The sequence below is a fragment of the Macadamia integrifolia genome, chromosome 2 (assembly GCF_013358625.1).
Source record: "Macadamia integrifolia cultivar HAES 741 chromosome 2, SCU_Mint_v3, whole genome shotgun sequence".
NCBI classification, from domain to species: Eukaryota; Viridiplantae; Streptophyta; class Magnoliopsida; order Proteales; family Proteaceae; genus Macadamia; species Macadamia integrifolia.
Genome location: NC_056558.1, coordinates 19711356 through 19726675, shown reverse-complemented (window position 1 = coordinate 19726675; position 15320 = coordinate 19711356). Strand labels below are relative to the sequence as shown.

The 15320-nt window shown below is 37.9% G+C and overlaps 1 protein-coding gene across 3 annotated transcripts; it reads left to right on the top strand.

The window, feature by feature from the left end:
* Positions 1-1021: 1021 nt before the first annotated feature.
* Positions 1022-14285, top strand: LOC122072103 (ribosome production factor 1-like). 3 transcript variants are annotated; one of them, XM_042636649.1, is made up of 8 exons: positions 1022-1093; positions 1176-1238; positions 4096-4368; positions 4519-4599; positions 13365-13460; positions 13644-13727; positions 13815-13884; positions 14095-14285. In XM_042636649.1, the coding sequence occupies exons 3-8, from the start codon at positions 4153-4155 to the stop codon at positions 14268-14270; spliced, it is 723 nt and encodes a 240-aa protein (XP_042492583.1). In that variant the 5' UTR covers positions 1022-1093; positions 1176-1238; positions 4096-4152; the 3' UTR covers positions 14271-14285. The 3 variants fall into 3 exon arrangements, with proteins under 3 accessions (XP_042492583.1, XP_042492584.1, XP_042492582.1); XM_042636650.1 differs by having other exon boundaries at positions 1023-1093; positions 4120-4368; XM_042636648.1 differs by lacking the exons at positions 1022-1093; positions 1176-1238 and adding an exon at positions 2537-3977.
* Positions 14286-15320: the final 1035 nt, after the last annotated feature.

Here is a 15320-nt window from a genome sequence, read left to right as displayed (position 1 = left end):
GTTTAAGCTTCTCACACTCAAAATTAAAGATGTGAATTTGAAACCGAAATCATTTACCAAAATAGAACCGAGTCATTTACATCGAAATTGCAAAACCTTTTATTAAATGTTTCGGTTTTGGTTTCAAGTTTCAGGCAGATTAGCTAAACAGGTTGAAATTGAACCGATCCATTTAACCCATTGGTTTCAAACCTAATTGAAACCGTGAAAATCGAACCGTTTAAACCATCAAAATCGATCCGATTAACATGTTTAAAGATTAAATAAGGTGGTTGCAAAATATCATTAGTATTTCATTTGATTCAAAGATTGAGTGCTGTAAGCCTACAAGTAATTCTAGAGGTAGTTTGCTCATTGTTTGGAATGCCGATCAAATTAATCCAATGTACTAAGTAGAATGTATATTGATAAAAATGCAATTTCTGCTTATGCCATGGCATATTAAATATATATTTTCTAATATTATAACACATTATTTGGCGGGCGGGCGGGCGGGCGGGCGAAAATCCCTGCTGTAAGCATTACTTACTGACTTGTTAGATGGGCTTGAGACTTGTTAGATGCGCTTGAAACTATTTTCTATCAAAATATTTTATTTTGCTTAGTTGTTTGACTGTTTTAACAAAACATAATGGTTTGCATTTCAAATTCTCAAAATTGAATCGTTTATCATCAAAAGCAATTTTAGTAAACATGCGAATAAACTAGCAAATTGATTGCTAACCGTTTAGAAACCGTATAAAATAAATCGAAATCGAAATCGAAATCGTGAAATCGAAACCTTTTAAAAACCGTGGAAACCGAAACCGTTTACTAAGTAGTTGCGGTATCAGAAAGTGCACTAGTTTAGTAAATAGTGCGATTTTGGTTTCAGTCAAAATATATGTAAATCGAACCAAATAGAACCATTTTACTAAAACCGAACCGATTAACACCCTTACCCAGAATCGATTATCAGCAGACTCACTTAAGTATGAGGGGTAAAACTGAAATTTGCGCTCTAAACATAACAATACTTTGAATTCAAGGGTTTATTGTAAACCCGACCAAGAGCTCCCACTTCCTTCATCGTCTGCGATCTGACGTCGGCGAGGTGAAGCGATCGGTCCCTCTCTCTCTCACACTCTCACTCTTTCTGTCCCTCTCCCTGCTGAATTTTTTTTTTTAGTTTGCAGTTTTACTGTTGTTCCAGCGAGAGCGAGGTCGAGGTCGAGGTCGAGGTTTCTCTGTGCACGAAGGTAAGTTGACTCTCTCTCTCGATTTTAGGCTTCGGTGGGACGCGATATTGTTCGATTTTAGGGTATTTTGGGCATCGATTTTGATGGTTTTTATGCTTGAATGTTTGTTCGATTTAGGCAAGTATGGAATTGGGGATTAATCGGTAGCCTCTCTCCCTTTCCTGTTCTGAAAGACCTCAATGCAACCAGCTGTTCTTTGTCCCACAGTCTCTGTCTCTGTCTCTGCTATCCTCATTCAAGAAAGGCTTCCCGGGGGTAGCTAAGATCCTATCAAAGAGGAGAAAAATACACTGTTTCTGTCGATTGTAGGGTCTCTCACTTTCTGGTGCTCATAATTGTCGCTTGAGCTTCACCTCAGCGACAATGGCATCAATCAATTTATTCAGAGGTTTCGGATTTATTTTTCTTCTTGTCCTTCGTTTTCTCTGCATTGAAGCTAGTGTTCATGAGTATTCTGGAGAGAGTTTCATCAGCAAGAGAAATGCCTTCGTAATCTACGGAGGCAGCGAGGGTCTTTATTCCTTTGTTTCTAATCCGACCGAGAGTGGCTTCAACCATTTCACTACATGTAGCTGCTTGAATTAACTCCATGTCAGTCACTGCTTGCACCATTTGGTGATGAAACTCCAGACATTGATCAAAACAATCAGCTGGAGCTTCTTGTTTTGCTTTTTTTTGCCAAGTCTGAAAGCATCCTGCAGGGAAATATGAGTACCTCGTTAATTATTAAATAATTCCCTAGTGGGGAAAAACAACCATGAAGTCAAGGAATGTTGAATGACCTCAATACCTGAGAGGCAGAGGCATCTCTTAGTGCTTGAAGAGCATGCTTCTGGCTGTTTGGTTTGAGATTACATCTGTTTCTCTATGTTGAATGGATTATTTAATAATGGCAATGCTCTAAAGATCTCAAATTATAAAGTTACTTTCACAGATGCTGTTCTTTTGATTCAATTCATGTTAATTTAGCATACCTAGAGCTAAATTTCTGTTCTTTTGATGATTATGTTCTTATATTATTAAATTTGTTAATTGGCTTATTTATTATATTATCCAAAGAATTAGATAAAAACTCTGTATTGTATTATCCAAGGAATTGGCACTCATGGTGAAAATGGCATTTTATGTAAATATTGGTTTCTAACAGAAACGATTCTGTTAAGTGCGAACCATACAAGTTTCTGTTTCTTCCAGTTACAAAATCTTTTTTCCTTTTTTTTTTTTTGGGGGGGTGGGTTACAATACAGCATTTAAGATGCATAATCACTCCAGAAAAACAGAAATGCAAAAAAGTTTGCGAGACCTAGAATCAAGTTTAAAAAACAGAATCGTTACAGTACAGAGCCCAATTGATTGCAAGCTTCGAATCAATCAACTTTGGTCACAAAAAACCAGCAAGGAACCACATAGGAACCGAGTACTGGAACTAATATATGAATAGAATACAGGAACTGAATACTAACCAGATCCAAGCTGAACCAACCAGATTCGGTTATATGCAATATCAGAACCAATCCTGAACTCCATTTGGTTATGGATCCCACTGCCAATCCACAGAACTGAACCAAAAGCAAACCAAAACGTATATAATGCCAAAATCAAATCACAAAAACCCGACACCCAACCCATTCCAAAAAAAAAACCCTAACCCATCGCTTTACTCTCAGTTCACATTTTCTTTGCCCGCTCAAACGCATCCCTGCTCCTGAAAGCCCATCACTCCCTCGTTCTACACTCCCACTCTCCCAGCGGCAGTGGCGCTAGGGCTTACCATACTCTAGAGCAGTGACAGCCAGTGCTAAGGCCACAGAAGCAGTGGCGCAGCGACCGACGTAGCAACTGTCAGTTCCATGACTCCTTTGAACAGTAGCGACCTGCGGGAAATAGGTTAGATTCTTAAAACTCTCTCTCCTTGTGGGATACGGAGACCTGTGGTACTGTAGCTGTACTGTCTGTAGTGCCCAATCTTACTCTCTTGTTTGGACAATGGTAGCTACATACTAATAAGTTTATTTTCATTAAAGTTGGCAACTTGGCATTGTTATGTTCATATTGATACTTTAGAAGTTCCTGCCAACCCCTCTTTCCATGCAAGACCAAATTGATATATTACCGAAAATGTCACAATGGTTTTCATGGATGATGACAACATTTCTTTTCCATCACCCTTTTACACAAACATTTGTTTTATGGCTTTTCAAGTTCTTTGAATGATATTGGATGCATTTTGGATGATGTATATGGAGGATATTGGATATTCGGATGATGTATTTTGGATCTTTTATTGATCTTGGGATGATGTATTTTGGATGATATAATAAGTTGTGAATTTGGAATGGAATATGGATACTATCTGCTTTTATTTTGGCTGTTGTAGTTGCTTTAAAATGTGGATGCAGGTATTTAGGTGATTATTTCCCAATTTATGTGTTTATGTTGCTGTCTTTTTGGTATCATATTTTTCAAATATAACTGTTTAAAAATTAAACCCATACCATCTGTTTTCATTTTTTGTCATTCTCAAAAGGTTTGACCAACCTGTTCATGTTTTGATCCGTTTAAAACACGCCTATACAGAACACCCTTTGTTTACCATTCCTGTTTTAACTATGGTTCCTCCTCCAGGCCTCTTGCCCTTTTTTGACAAATTCTTTCTCTGCACCTCCCACTCTAAGCCTAATCTCAAACTTAGTTTGACCTTCACTAGCAGCAAACATCGAAGAAAGAATGCCCCCTTCGGTGAATTCGCTAAACCCTCTACCGTTTCTCCAAGAATGCATCATGTTTGTATTGGATACTCTCTCTCTCTCTCTCTCTCATGTCTTGCGTTCCTATGGAAACAATTTTTCACTTGCAGGGTTGCCTTTATCCTGTCTATCAGGCTCTCATTGGGGAGAGAGAGATATTGGAAAGAATGGTTGGGAAGAGAAAGAAAAGCGAAGGAGAAGCTTTAGCAGAGGAAGAACAGCCGCAGCTGAAGAAGAGACAGTTACTCCCTTCACTGATAAAGAACAAAGAGAAGAGGTCTGCTGTTCACGCTAAGCTTAAACGCGAGAAAAAGCTTGAGAAGCGTAAAAAGACCAAAGCTCGTGATGCTGCGGAGAAGAGAGCTCTTGAGCTTGGCGAAGAGGTTGTACTAGTTATGAGACCCGAGCTCTTATCTTCAGTAAATAATAATTTAATGTCTACATTGATGTTTAGGTTTTAGAGTTTTGGATTTGAATTAGCAAGCTTCACTGACACTTTCTACTGTTTTTTTCCTTCTTAAAATCTTCTGCAGCCTCCACTGAAGAAGGTCCCTCGTACAATTGAGAACACAAGGGAATCCGATGAGACAGTCTGTATGCCTGACGACGAAGAGGTTGCCTCTGTTTCCTGAATAATTTTTCTTTTGAAAAGTTTACATTACACGTTTATGTTTTAATTTGGAAACATGAAGATTGTCTGTGACACATACAAAGAATCATCAGATGTTGTTTGAAAATACTAGAACTAGTTGAAATGGATTACATATGCCTATTATTGTGATGTTTCTTACATCTATTACTTTAGTACCATAGGATCCATATTGGTAGGTAGTTGCTATATAATTTTTATTAGGAAAATTAAAGATGACAAAAGGGGAAAAATGAGTAATTACTAGTAGAAAAGTGTAGCTGACAGACAGAGATGCTGTGATTAAAGTATAGAATATTATACTTGTCACAGCCGATATGGTTTTAAATTTCTTGACTCTAAATTTGAGCATTCTGAGGTTCGAAGTTGTCATTTTAACAGTTGACAGCACATTAAAATTGTTCGTAATGAAATTTTAAACACGTATTAAACTAATTGCTATGAAAGAGAAATGTATTTATAAAAGAGAAGTCCAATGTGCTTTTGACAGTTGGAAGCACAAGGATAAATAATCAGTGCTAACTACTGGGGTTCCTCAAGTCTCCCTGGAAATTTCTGTAACTACTAGAGTCACTTAACTGTTTAATCTCATGATATAGCAAGATGGTGTTCATATGCTATATTAACTATCTCTATTTCAATTTTTATAATTTTAAGAAAGTTATACTTCTGAGTAGTTGTGTCTGTATACACAATTTGTGTACTGAGGCATGTCCTAAGCAGACTTCATTCATATAGGGTAACTTGTGGGAGTATGATGGATCTAGAAAATGTTTTGATTGCAGGAAATAGTTTTTGAAAAAAGGAAAAGGAAAAAAGTAAAAACAGAATTGAAGAGAATACTTAGCAATCACACCTAGGGTTTCAATGCAATTATAGTTCCTGTTTCCAAGCAGTCACACTCAACTCGGCGTTATTCCAACTAAAAGGGTTTGGCTACATGGATCCTTTTTCACCAAAAAAAAAAAAAAAAAAATTTCTAGGATGCATGATAAAATGTTTGGCTTTGGTTTTTTATGCCGGCTCCTGACCTGACAAACCAAACCTCCTCTTTTATCTGAGCTTGGGACTGGCAGCATAGAAACACTAGGGGAGTTGGTTTCTAAGCAATCACGCTTAGGGAAATTGGCTAGTGTTTCCAAGGGTAACTGGTGGGAATCTGGTGCAGTCACAGGGTTCCAAAACACTAAACAATTCATGTATTAGGAGTAGGGAAATCTGAATTTTTTTATCACTGCGCAACACTTAATTAATGCAAAATAGCAAGTGGAAACTCTAATAATGTAAGTGGTGGAAGTGCTGTAATTTAGTGAATGCCTGATGCAGGAACATTTCCATGGGTCGGCTCCAACCCGTTTAGGAATCCGGATTGTGATGAACCGGGTTCAATTGGTTTTTGGGACCAATAGGATATTTTAGTTTACTTTATTATTTGGTTTATTTTGTAATCTTCAATATTAGTTTTAATAGGTTAATTAATGGTAGAGTCGATTTAGGATTTTTTTCAATTTTATGAGTTCAAGTTTGAGTCAAGTTTAATTTCAGTTTTAGATTAGGATTACGAGTTATTTCACTTCATAAATTTTCCTGTACCCAACAATTGGGATTAGATTAGAGAATTAATTGAATAGTTGAGTTTTGGAGTGCCTATGTGGTGTGGCTTGTGTGATCCTTCCCCTTACTTTCTCATTGTTCTTCTTCTCCTGTTCTGAGTATAGATACCGGCAGTCCCGAACTTTGGGATTGAACTTGTTGGGGTTCTATCAGTTTGGATTGAAATTTGGAGATTTGCCTACTTACCCTAGGGTGGCAATACTTGTGGAATCATAGTCCCAAACCTTGCTGTAGTACTGAATTGCAGATTTGCCCTCCGCCATTTACAGTTTCAGACATCAGATTCCATTCTCTGGTGTAACACTAGGGCTGATAATGATGTGCATTCAATAGAGATCTTCATTACTAACTTCCCTAGAGAAAGCAGGATCGACTGAAGCATCGAGAAGTTCTCTCCTTTGCAAGGTGCTGGATTTTCTGCCTTTGCCCTTGATGGGTTGAAGATTCCTTCATCCTTTGGGTATTAAAACCTTATTTCTTACCGCCTTACTATTTTACCCTTCCCTTTTTCCTTTATCACTTTCTATCCATATTTCACTTTTCATTCCAAAACCACCCCTTTCATTCATATGTTACTTGTCCTTATTGGTTCCAGTATATTGTGGTTTAACCTTCCACTAATTACAATGCTGCCACTGCTTGTTTATAATTGGGATGAATTGTTTGGTTGGCCCACAAGCCACCCAATAAGGGTTATTTTGATTCGGGTCCACATCAATGTCAAGGCCACAAAAAGAAAAGGAAATGGAAAACACGTATGAATGAGGGGAGGGGAGGGTATTCTTGGAAGAATAGAGAAATAAGATTTAAAGGAAATAAAAGATAGGGGAGGGGAAGTATAGGAAATAGGATGGACGGATGCCGGAGGCAAGGGCGTTTAGCGGAAGCCAAAGGCTCCCTGCATGGCCTTAAGTTAACGGCTTGCAGACCTTGTAACCGCTGGTGCTAACGTGCAGTAGTTTGATTGCTGCGTTAGCATGCTTTGATGCGGTAGTGCAGTAGGCACCTCCCTACCTAAAGGCAGCCTTGTTCTAGTAAACCTTTCGAGCCTCGGCTTGCTTGGATAAAGGGGGATAATTCGTTGGGGGGGGGGTTGAAAGATGACAGGGTTGTCTTCAACCTCTGGGTAACGAAAAATAACAAGGATCAGGGGTTATGATACTGATAGGGGATCTCCTGTCCGGCGGGTAAGGACTTGAGATACAAATGTGAGCTTGAAACTCCGGCACTCACAACCCTACTGTAATCTCATTGCTGTATAAAAACTGTCCTGGATTTGTGCTGGCAAAAGAGAACCCAGAAGATTTGCTACAGTGCTTGATCTCACGGTGGAAGGGACGATAGGGTTCGAGATTCTAGCATGTGAATCACTAAGCTCTCTAAATCTTAGCTAATCCAATCTGCTCAAGCTTTCATCTAACAATTTAAATTTCTTGAGATGATCACTAGCAGACAAGATGGAGGTGACCCTGCTACAGTGTTGAAATAGAAGGGTTGCCAAGGCTTGGGAATAGGAAAAGAAAGAGTGTAGAGCATAGGGGAAAGAGGAAACAAAGAAAGGTAGAAGACGATCACACTACGCAGGTAATCAGGCAACTATTATTAATTCAAATTTTCAAATCTAAGAATCCATTGTAATATTCTAACAAACAAGCAAAACTCCAACAAAGAAATATAACTACTCTTATGACAAGAAAACTATCTCCTATGTAATCTATCCAGAACAAAAGATTACGGTAAAAGAAGATTACTCCTAGGTAGTCTACCAGCCCCCTTTAGACCAAAAAACCAGGCTGGGCTGGTTGAGTCTTGGCTTAGGTTTCCATAGAGGGTCGTTCAAATCCAGCTAGGCTAAGGCAAATCCATCATCTCTCTTCCTTTGAAAAGAACTCAATTTCGTTGAGTTTGGATGAGGTCCAAGAATTCCGTATGAGTCAACTTGCTGGAGGAAAAATGTATCAGTTATTCGGTTGAGTTTGATAAATGGAAGATCTTTTGCCTGAAGAAACTTCATCTCAAGCCCACCATGTTGAAAAGAATATGCATCTCACAACCATAATGCTTGGCCTTCCTATCATTATCAGAGCAATTGACAATTGAATTTTTCCCATTATTTTTGTATCCATAATAGTGTGAAAAGAAGGCCTGGCTCCAATTTGTTCTTGAATAGTGGCGTTGAGTTTCTCAACCCTTTGCCTCCCAATACACATTTAAATATCTTGTTTATATGATTTTGTTTTGTACCCTAGAACCACATTTTTATTTCTGTTCTCCCTCTATCGAGTTTGAACCCTAGTTTTGAGTTATGCTGAGGTTGAATGCCTTTTATTAGTCTCTCTTTCCTCCTTTATCCCCCAAAACTGAAAAGGAGGGGGTTTCTTGCAGTTAGTTTGATAATGATCGAGTGACATTGCTTTTTCGTACCGCACCAAGGAATCCCTTAGATATGATGTAAAATGGATCTTGTTCTATCGTTGATCTGAGATTTCTATAGGAAAAATATGAATCGGAGTTTCGTACATTTGGAGAAAGTGGAAGAAATTTTTTCAATATTCCTTGAAAAAAGCAAAAAAGGAGACATCAATCATATAAAAAATCGAACAAATAGAGATAAGCCAGCTATCATTCCTATCACAATGAGATGGACTTTGCCTAGGATGAGAATGGACCCATCTATTAAATCCTGGGTGGAAATTTCTTTTACCCATCTCTCGAGCCAACAACTATAGTTTATGCTTCAGGGCTTGTTGCTGCCACTGTTTAAGCATCTCTTTCTGATCCAGTTTCTATATCCCATGTTGCTGGAATCAAATGAATTTCATTCTTCCTTGGATAACCACCTCCTTTGGATGAGGGAAAGTCCCTCTGCCATACTGATCTTTGAGTCTCAAGCGGCTACCATTACACCAAGAAGGCATCTTTAAAGTGAATCGTATTTCATGAATATGATATATATCTAGTATGATGTATGGCATATATGACAAAGGTGGAGTATTTCTATTCATCGGTCGTCATGTCATATAGGCCCGAGTTGGACATCCAATTGCTTCGATTTGAATTATCCGGAGGATACCTCATATATATCAGAAAGATGTACAATCAAACCTATTTGTGACAGATAACGTAGAACTAGTATTGGCAAGGCCAACCTAATCCCAAACTGCATATACTTATCAAAGAACAACCAGTTAACCAAGGTAGAACAGCAATACAAATAGATCAGAGATAAGGAAGCAAATCAGTTCTGGAAATCAGGTTATCGAGCCCAGAAGTGAAGGATTTTGAAATCAGATTATAACCAACTATGAAAGGATATTTTAGGTACTGAGAGAGTCTTTAAACAGATCCATAAACATGAAGAAATATCACAGGAAACAATAGAGATCAGAACTGCTCTACCGTTTCTGGTTTCAGGTCTGTAAACTGGGTAAAAATCACTATAGGACAAGGATAGGGTAATTTTGAGTATCTCACAAGCTACAGGTCAGAATGACTTGCAAGTTGGATCGAGTGGAGTACTAGATGAGAGGGGGTTTAGGTCCAAATGTCAGCCAAAAGTAATGGCTGGAAGTGTCTCAGGCAGCAAGTTTCCAGACTCAAATAATAACTCCTAATTGGCTGGTCAGAATCGGACCAGACTTGGGTCGAGTCTCATACAGGTATGGGGGAAGCTTCAACCTTGATTTCAGCCAAAACTGATGGCTGAAAGTGGTTCAGGGAAAGTGTGAACCAATTAGGAAACTAATGGAAAACTGAGGAGAACTGAAAGTAAAATTGAATCTAATACCTGGAGGAACTTGAGTAGACCAATAGCGCATTAAGTAGTTGAAAGAAGAAGAAGATAAGCTAAGGAAGAGGACCTCTCGGGCTTCCCCACGCAGAGAGTCAACTGGATCAAACACCAGTTCCATCAGCCTTGATCAAACACAAGACAAATCTCCGTGGAGAAGGCACCAGCAGCTACAACAATTGTTTTCTTCAATTCGCTTAGCTATGGGAGCCTCCTAGCTTTGCATTAATAGTGATAATGGGGGAGGGAATACAGCCTAGAAATCGGAAGATTTTGAAATAGGAAACCCCGCAATTGATTGCATATTACATAAGTTTCTAAAAACTGAAAATAGAAACAATGGAAAAGGAAACTAACAACTAATTACTTAACTCCTAAGAAATATCAAAGTCTAACAACTTAAACTGAACCGAACTAAAACGAAACTAACGGAAAAGGAAGCAATCTAGTTAATCCCGTATGCAACCTTAATCCCCCTAGTCTAGAACCATAAAAGTGGCCCATTACACTCCAAACCACATGGATTGAAGGCCTAACACATATACAATCCAACCCTAGACTTATTCATAATAAAACAAGCCTATTTCGGTGATGAATCTGCATCAACAGACTTTCAGAGTAAGGACATCACATTGCACTTGATCAATTAGTCCATCGATGGAGTATGTGAGCAAACACCTTTCATTAATCTTGAGATTTGTGTTTTCATCCATGCAACCTTGTAGGGATTTAGATGAGGCTATGTCTTTAAATCTGACCTGCGAACGTCTTCAGAGACAACGTTGGTATAATTTCCGCCATCATCATCATAGTACACAATCTGATATTGCATCACACTGTGCTCTGAAAGATATTGTTACGTCACTAATCTTCTCCATCTGGAACTTTCTATGTAGTCAAGAGAGGACGAATAACATAGCACTGCTGACGCTCACTATCACTAGCACTGTCAACGACCTCATTAGGCTCACACTCACACTCACACTCACACTCAGCCTCTAGAAGTACTGCCTCTGTCTTTTGTCTCTCTTCTGGTGCAAAGGGTATAAAAGATTCTTTATCAATGTGAGCTACCAATTGGTTAGGACACTAAGAAATCATATGTTCATATCCCTTACAATAAAAGAAGATTACTCCTAGGTAGGTACCAGCCCCGTTTAGACCACAAAACTTGCTAGGCCAGTTGTATCTCGGCTTAGGTTTCCAAAGAGGGCCGTTGCGGTCCAGCCAGGCTAAGGCATCTGCATCAGAATCTGATGGATCTAGGTGTCTGAGTTTACATGTTTAGCACAAAATATTTTGATTGCTGTAAATGTTTCTATGTGGTAACACTTAAGAGTTTGAAAGCTATTTTAATTTCAATGATGTATGTTCTCATCTATCACAATTGAAGTACATAAGGTAAATGTTTACTCATAGGCTCCTACGTAGACCATTGATTTGGTAACTAAAGACCACTTCCGGATTCACACCTTATCCTAAGTTGTTGAGGCATGGATTTTTGATTTATAGTCCAGGGATCTCCTTGAGAAAATCTGGGTGATTACCATTTTTTACTCTGATTTTATGGGATTGAGTAAATTTTTGTCAAAATTGATGTTTCACCTGAAATTTATGAAACAAACTGAAATTAACAAAATTAACTATGCATCCCCATTTTCTGGACTGAGATATTTTGGGGGACTTTACACCATGTTTGTGAATTTCGGCCAAAATAAAATGAAATATACAATTTAGACCCAAGGATTAAAGTATCGGTATCAGTCGCCGTATTGGTCGGCCAAAATTAAGATAAGTATCGGAGGGTATCGTATCGTATCGGAGATACGCAAAAGATACGCACATAAATGTATAGGAAACACTTTTTTAACACTTTTGCATAAAAAAATTGTTAAAAAAATCTATTGATAACATGTATTATGCATAAACACTAAATTGAGGGTATCGCACTAAGAATTCAAGGTTTGTAGTTGTCCCATAAATGTAAAATCCTTGTTTCCAACGTTGATTCCACTTTAGTTAGAGAGAAATATGGCTGTCAGCAACTTTGGAACAAAAACCCCTAAAAAAATCTTGTTTTTCTAAAAAATTACCCATCTTGGCCTTTATATGACTGTAGTGCACTGTATCAGTACATACTGATACGTACCGATACTCATCGATACGTATCGATCGATACATACTGATACTCACCGATACGTATTGATACCCAACAATATGTACCGATCGATACGTACTGATCGATACATACCGATACTCACCGATACGGACTGATCGATACATATCGAAACGTATATTTCACCACGATTTTATATTTTCCATGGAGTATCGGTGCATATCGGTACGTATAGCATTGTATTAGTGTGTATCGGCGATGTATCGGTGCATATTGGTATGTATCGTAGGATACATATCGATACGAAAGGATTTTAAAAATTTCATGTATTGTATCAGTGTGTATCGTATCGGTCGGTTAAATTTAAGATACGTATTGGAGATACTTTAAACCATGCTTAGACCTTGTCAGTATTTTGACCATAACGTTCCCTGGACTCCGATTATCATTGGTCTTCCTGCAAGTGTAACTAGACAGCTTTGAAATAAGACAAAGGCGAGAGCGTAAGACTCAAAAGTCTTTTTAGACTGTTTAAAAATAAAACAAGGACGATTCAAATAACATTGATGAAATTGGCAGTCTAAAATTAAACCAAAATAACATTAACATTGATCGGACTCAAATTTGACCTGGAACCAAAATAATTGAAGCCATGCTACCAAAATACACCTCATACCAAAAATGGAGAAAACAAATGTACGAAAAACAGAAGGCTGTTTGGCCCAGGCTGTCAAATCTCTTGCTTCTGTGTGAACCCCACGACCCATAGAAACTCCCACAGGGGTCTTGTAAGAAAAATCAGCTCAATTTTGCTGTGCCTGTTTTGCTGATATATGTAATATTCTGCTCGTACATTGTTATAGGTTTGAGGTTGGGAACTATATATCCCTGTGTTTGTATGTGTCAGAGCCTCATTCACTGGTTACACCCTTTTTTTTGTCTGTTTGTGTTATATAATATTTTTCCCCGACCATTACCATATCTTGGTGTATAACAGTTGGTAGTTCTCTCTCTCTCTCTCTCTCTGTTCTTTGATCTTTCAACAGGAGCAGTTTTATGATGATGCTTATCTTTTACTTGTTTCTCTCTCTCTCTCTCTCTCTCTCTCTCTCTCTCTCTCTCTCTCTCTCTTTCTCTCTCTCTCTCTATATATATACAGTTATATTTATATATATGTTAATGCTTTCTTACCTGTGATTCAAATGCACAGCTATTTGCGGCAAATGATGTCGATGAGTTTAGCGCGATTCTTAAAAGGGAACGTACTCCAAAGATATTAATCACTACTTGTCGTTTCAATTCTACTGTACGTTGTTGATCCTTCTTTATTTGCTTCTGTAAAAAGTTGGTGAACATTGCATGGATGCTACTACATCTTCAGCTTCCTGCAATGTCAACATAACTGTTTTTATTAGCATTGGAGTTTTTTTCTGAGTGGTTTTTTGGTTTGGTAATCTCATCACTGGCTATATATATTGCTTCATTGCAGAGAGGACCCACATTTATCTCAGAATTACTCTCAGTAATCCCAAATGCACACTATTATAAAAGAGGAACCTATGACTTGAAAAAGGTTCTCATTTGATGATAATTGCCATATTGCTACTTAAGAGCCTCTGTACTATAAGCTGAAAGGGATGATTTTATTCTTTTGTTGTAGATTGTGGATTATGCAAAGAACGACGACTTCACTTCTCTTATAGTTGTCCATACTAATCGCAGGGAGCCAGGTAAATGTTACTCTGCTTTGAAGTGTTTCATAATCTTGCAATCTACGTGATGTTTTGGCTGCCTTGTGTTCCCGTAGATCCATTTTGATGCTGTTCAGTTATATTATGTGAAGTCTGTCTGATAGTTTGTTCATGTTTTAAATGTTTTTATATATCGACGTTGTGGTCACTTTAGTCTTCACCCATTTCTTTTGTGGGCTTGTTCCATAGATGCTCTTCTAATCATTGGCTTGCCTGATGGACCGACCGCACATTTTAAGCTCTCCAAACTAGTTTTACGGAAGGACATTAAGGTCTGTAAACATCAGTTTTTTTTTTCATGTAGTTGTATTTCTTCTCTCGTCAATCAAGCTACTAGATGTATAAAATGTTTTTACCTTCAATAACTTTGTAAATATGTTTTTTCCATTATAATATTTCGTAGAGTGAGTGGAGCTTGGCCAAGAAGAAAAAAAATTAATGAAGAAATGAAGGAATTGTAGAGACGGGGAAAAAAGGAAAAAATGGGCCTTTGGACCTAGTATATTTAGGGCCACATGTTTTTGTTGTCAAAATCGTCTGCAATGAGGCGATGAGGTGCAGTGAGCATCCAACGGTTGGGGTGCATGGCCGGGCCCTCCAGCCATTGGTTGTTCACTGCACCTCTCCGCTCGCTTCAGACAATTTGGATTCAATTTTTGCCTGATACTAAGGAAGAGGCTTTTGATACCTATTGAAATACATATAAGTAATATCACAAGCATAGTTTTTAAGGCGCTGGTAAGGCAACTTTTAAGGCACTGTTAAGGCGTTGCCTTACCAGCACCTTGGCGCTAATGCGGTCTAGAGATGGTAAGGCAGTGCTCCGCCTTATGTGAAATGGCGCCTTATGGGTTTTTTTTTTTTTTTTTAAACACATTTTAAAATTACTTGATGAAGATTCCAAATATAGATTTTTTATTGATAGGTGTGGTTTTGTTAACACTTGAGATGTATGGGGTCAGCTTTACTCCACCAAAATTAACCAAAACAAACAAAACAAAAACACGATCACAAACAGGGTTTGGATTTTGTCAAGGGTTTTAAGAAAGGGCTTTGAGAAAGAATCAAGGAAGAACCACTGATCCATGTGACCATTTTGCTCCGGCAGCGGTGAGCTTCATTCTTCTTTGACAATAGTAGAAATATAGTGGATGACCTTAGGGCTTAGGCACTCATTTTGGCATCATAGAGGTAAGTATAATAAATACTTGTATTTTTTATGTCTTCTTTTCTTTATATTTATAATTTTGTTTCATAATTATGTATTTATATTATATGTTAATATGTCATGATGATTGATGATTGATGATTGATGATTGATCATTGATCATTGATGATTGATGATTGATGAAGATGAACTTAGTTTATTCACTTTATTGATTTGTTTTCTTGATGAATATCTTACATTGGTATGA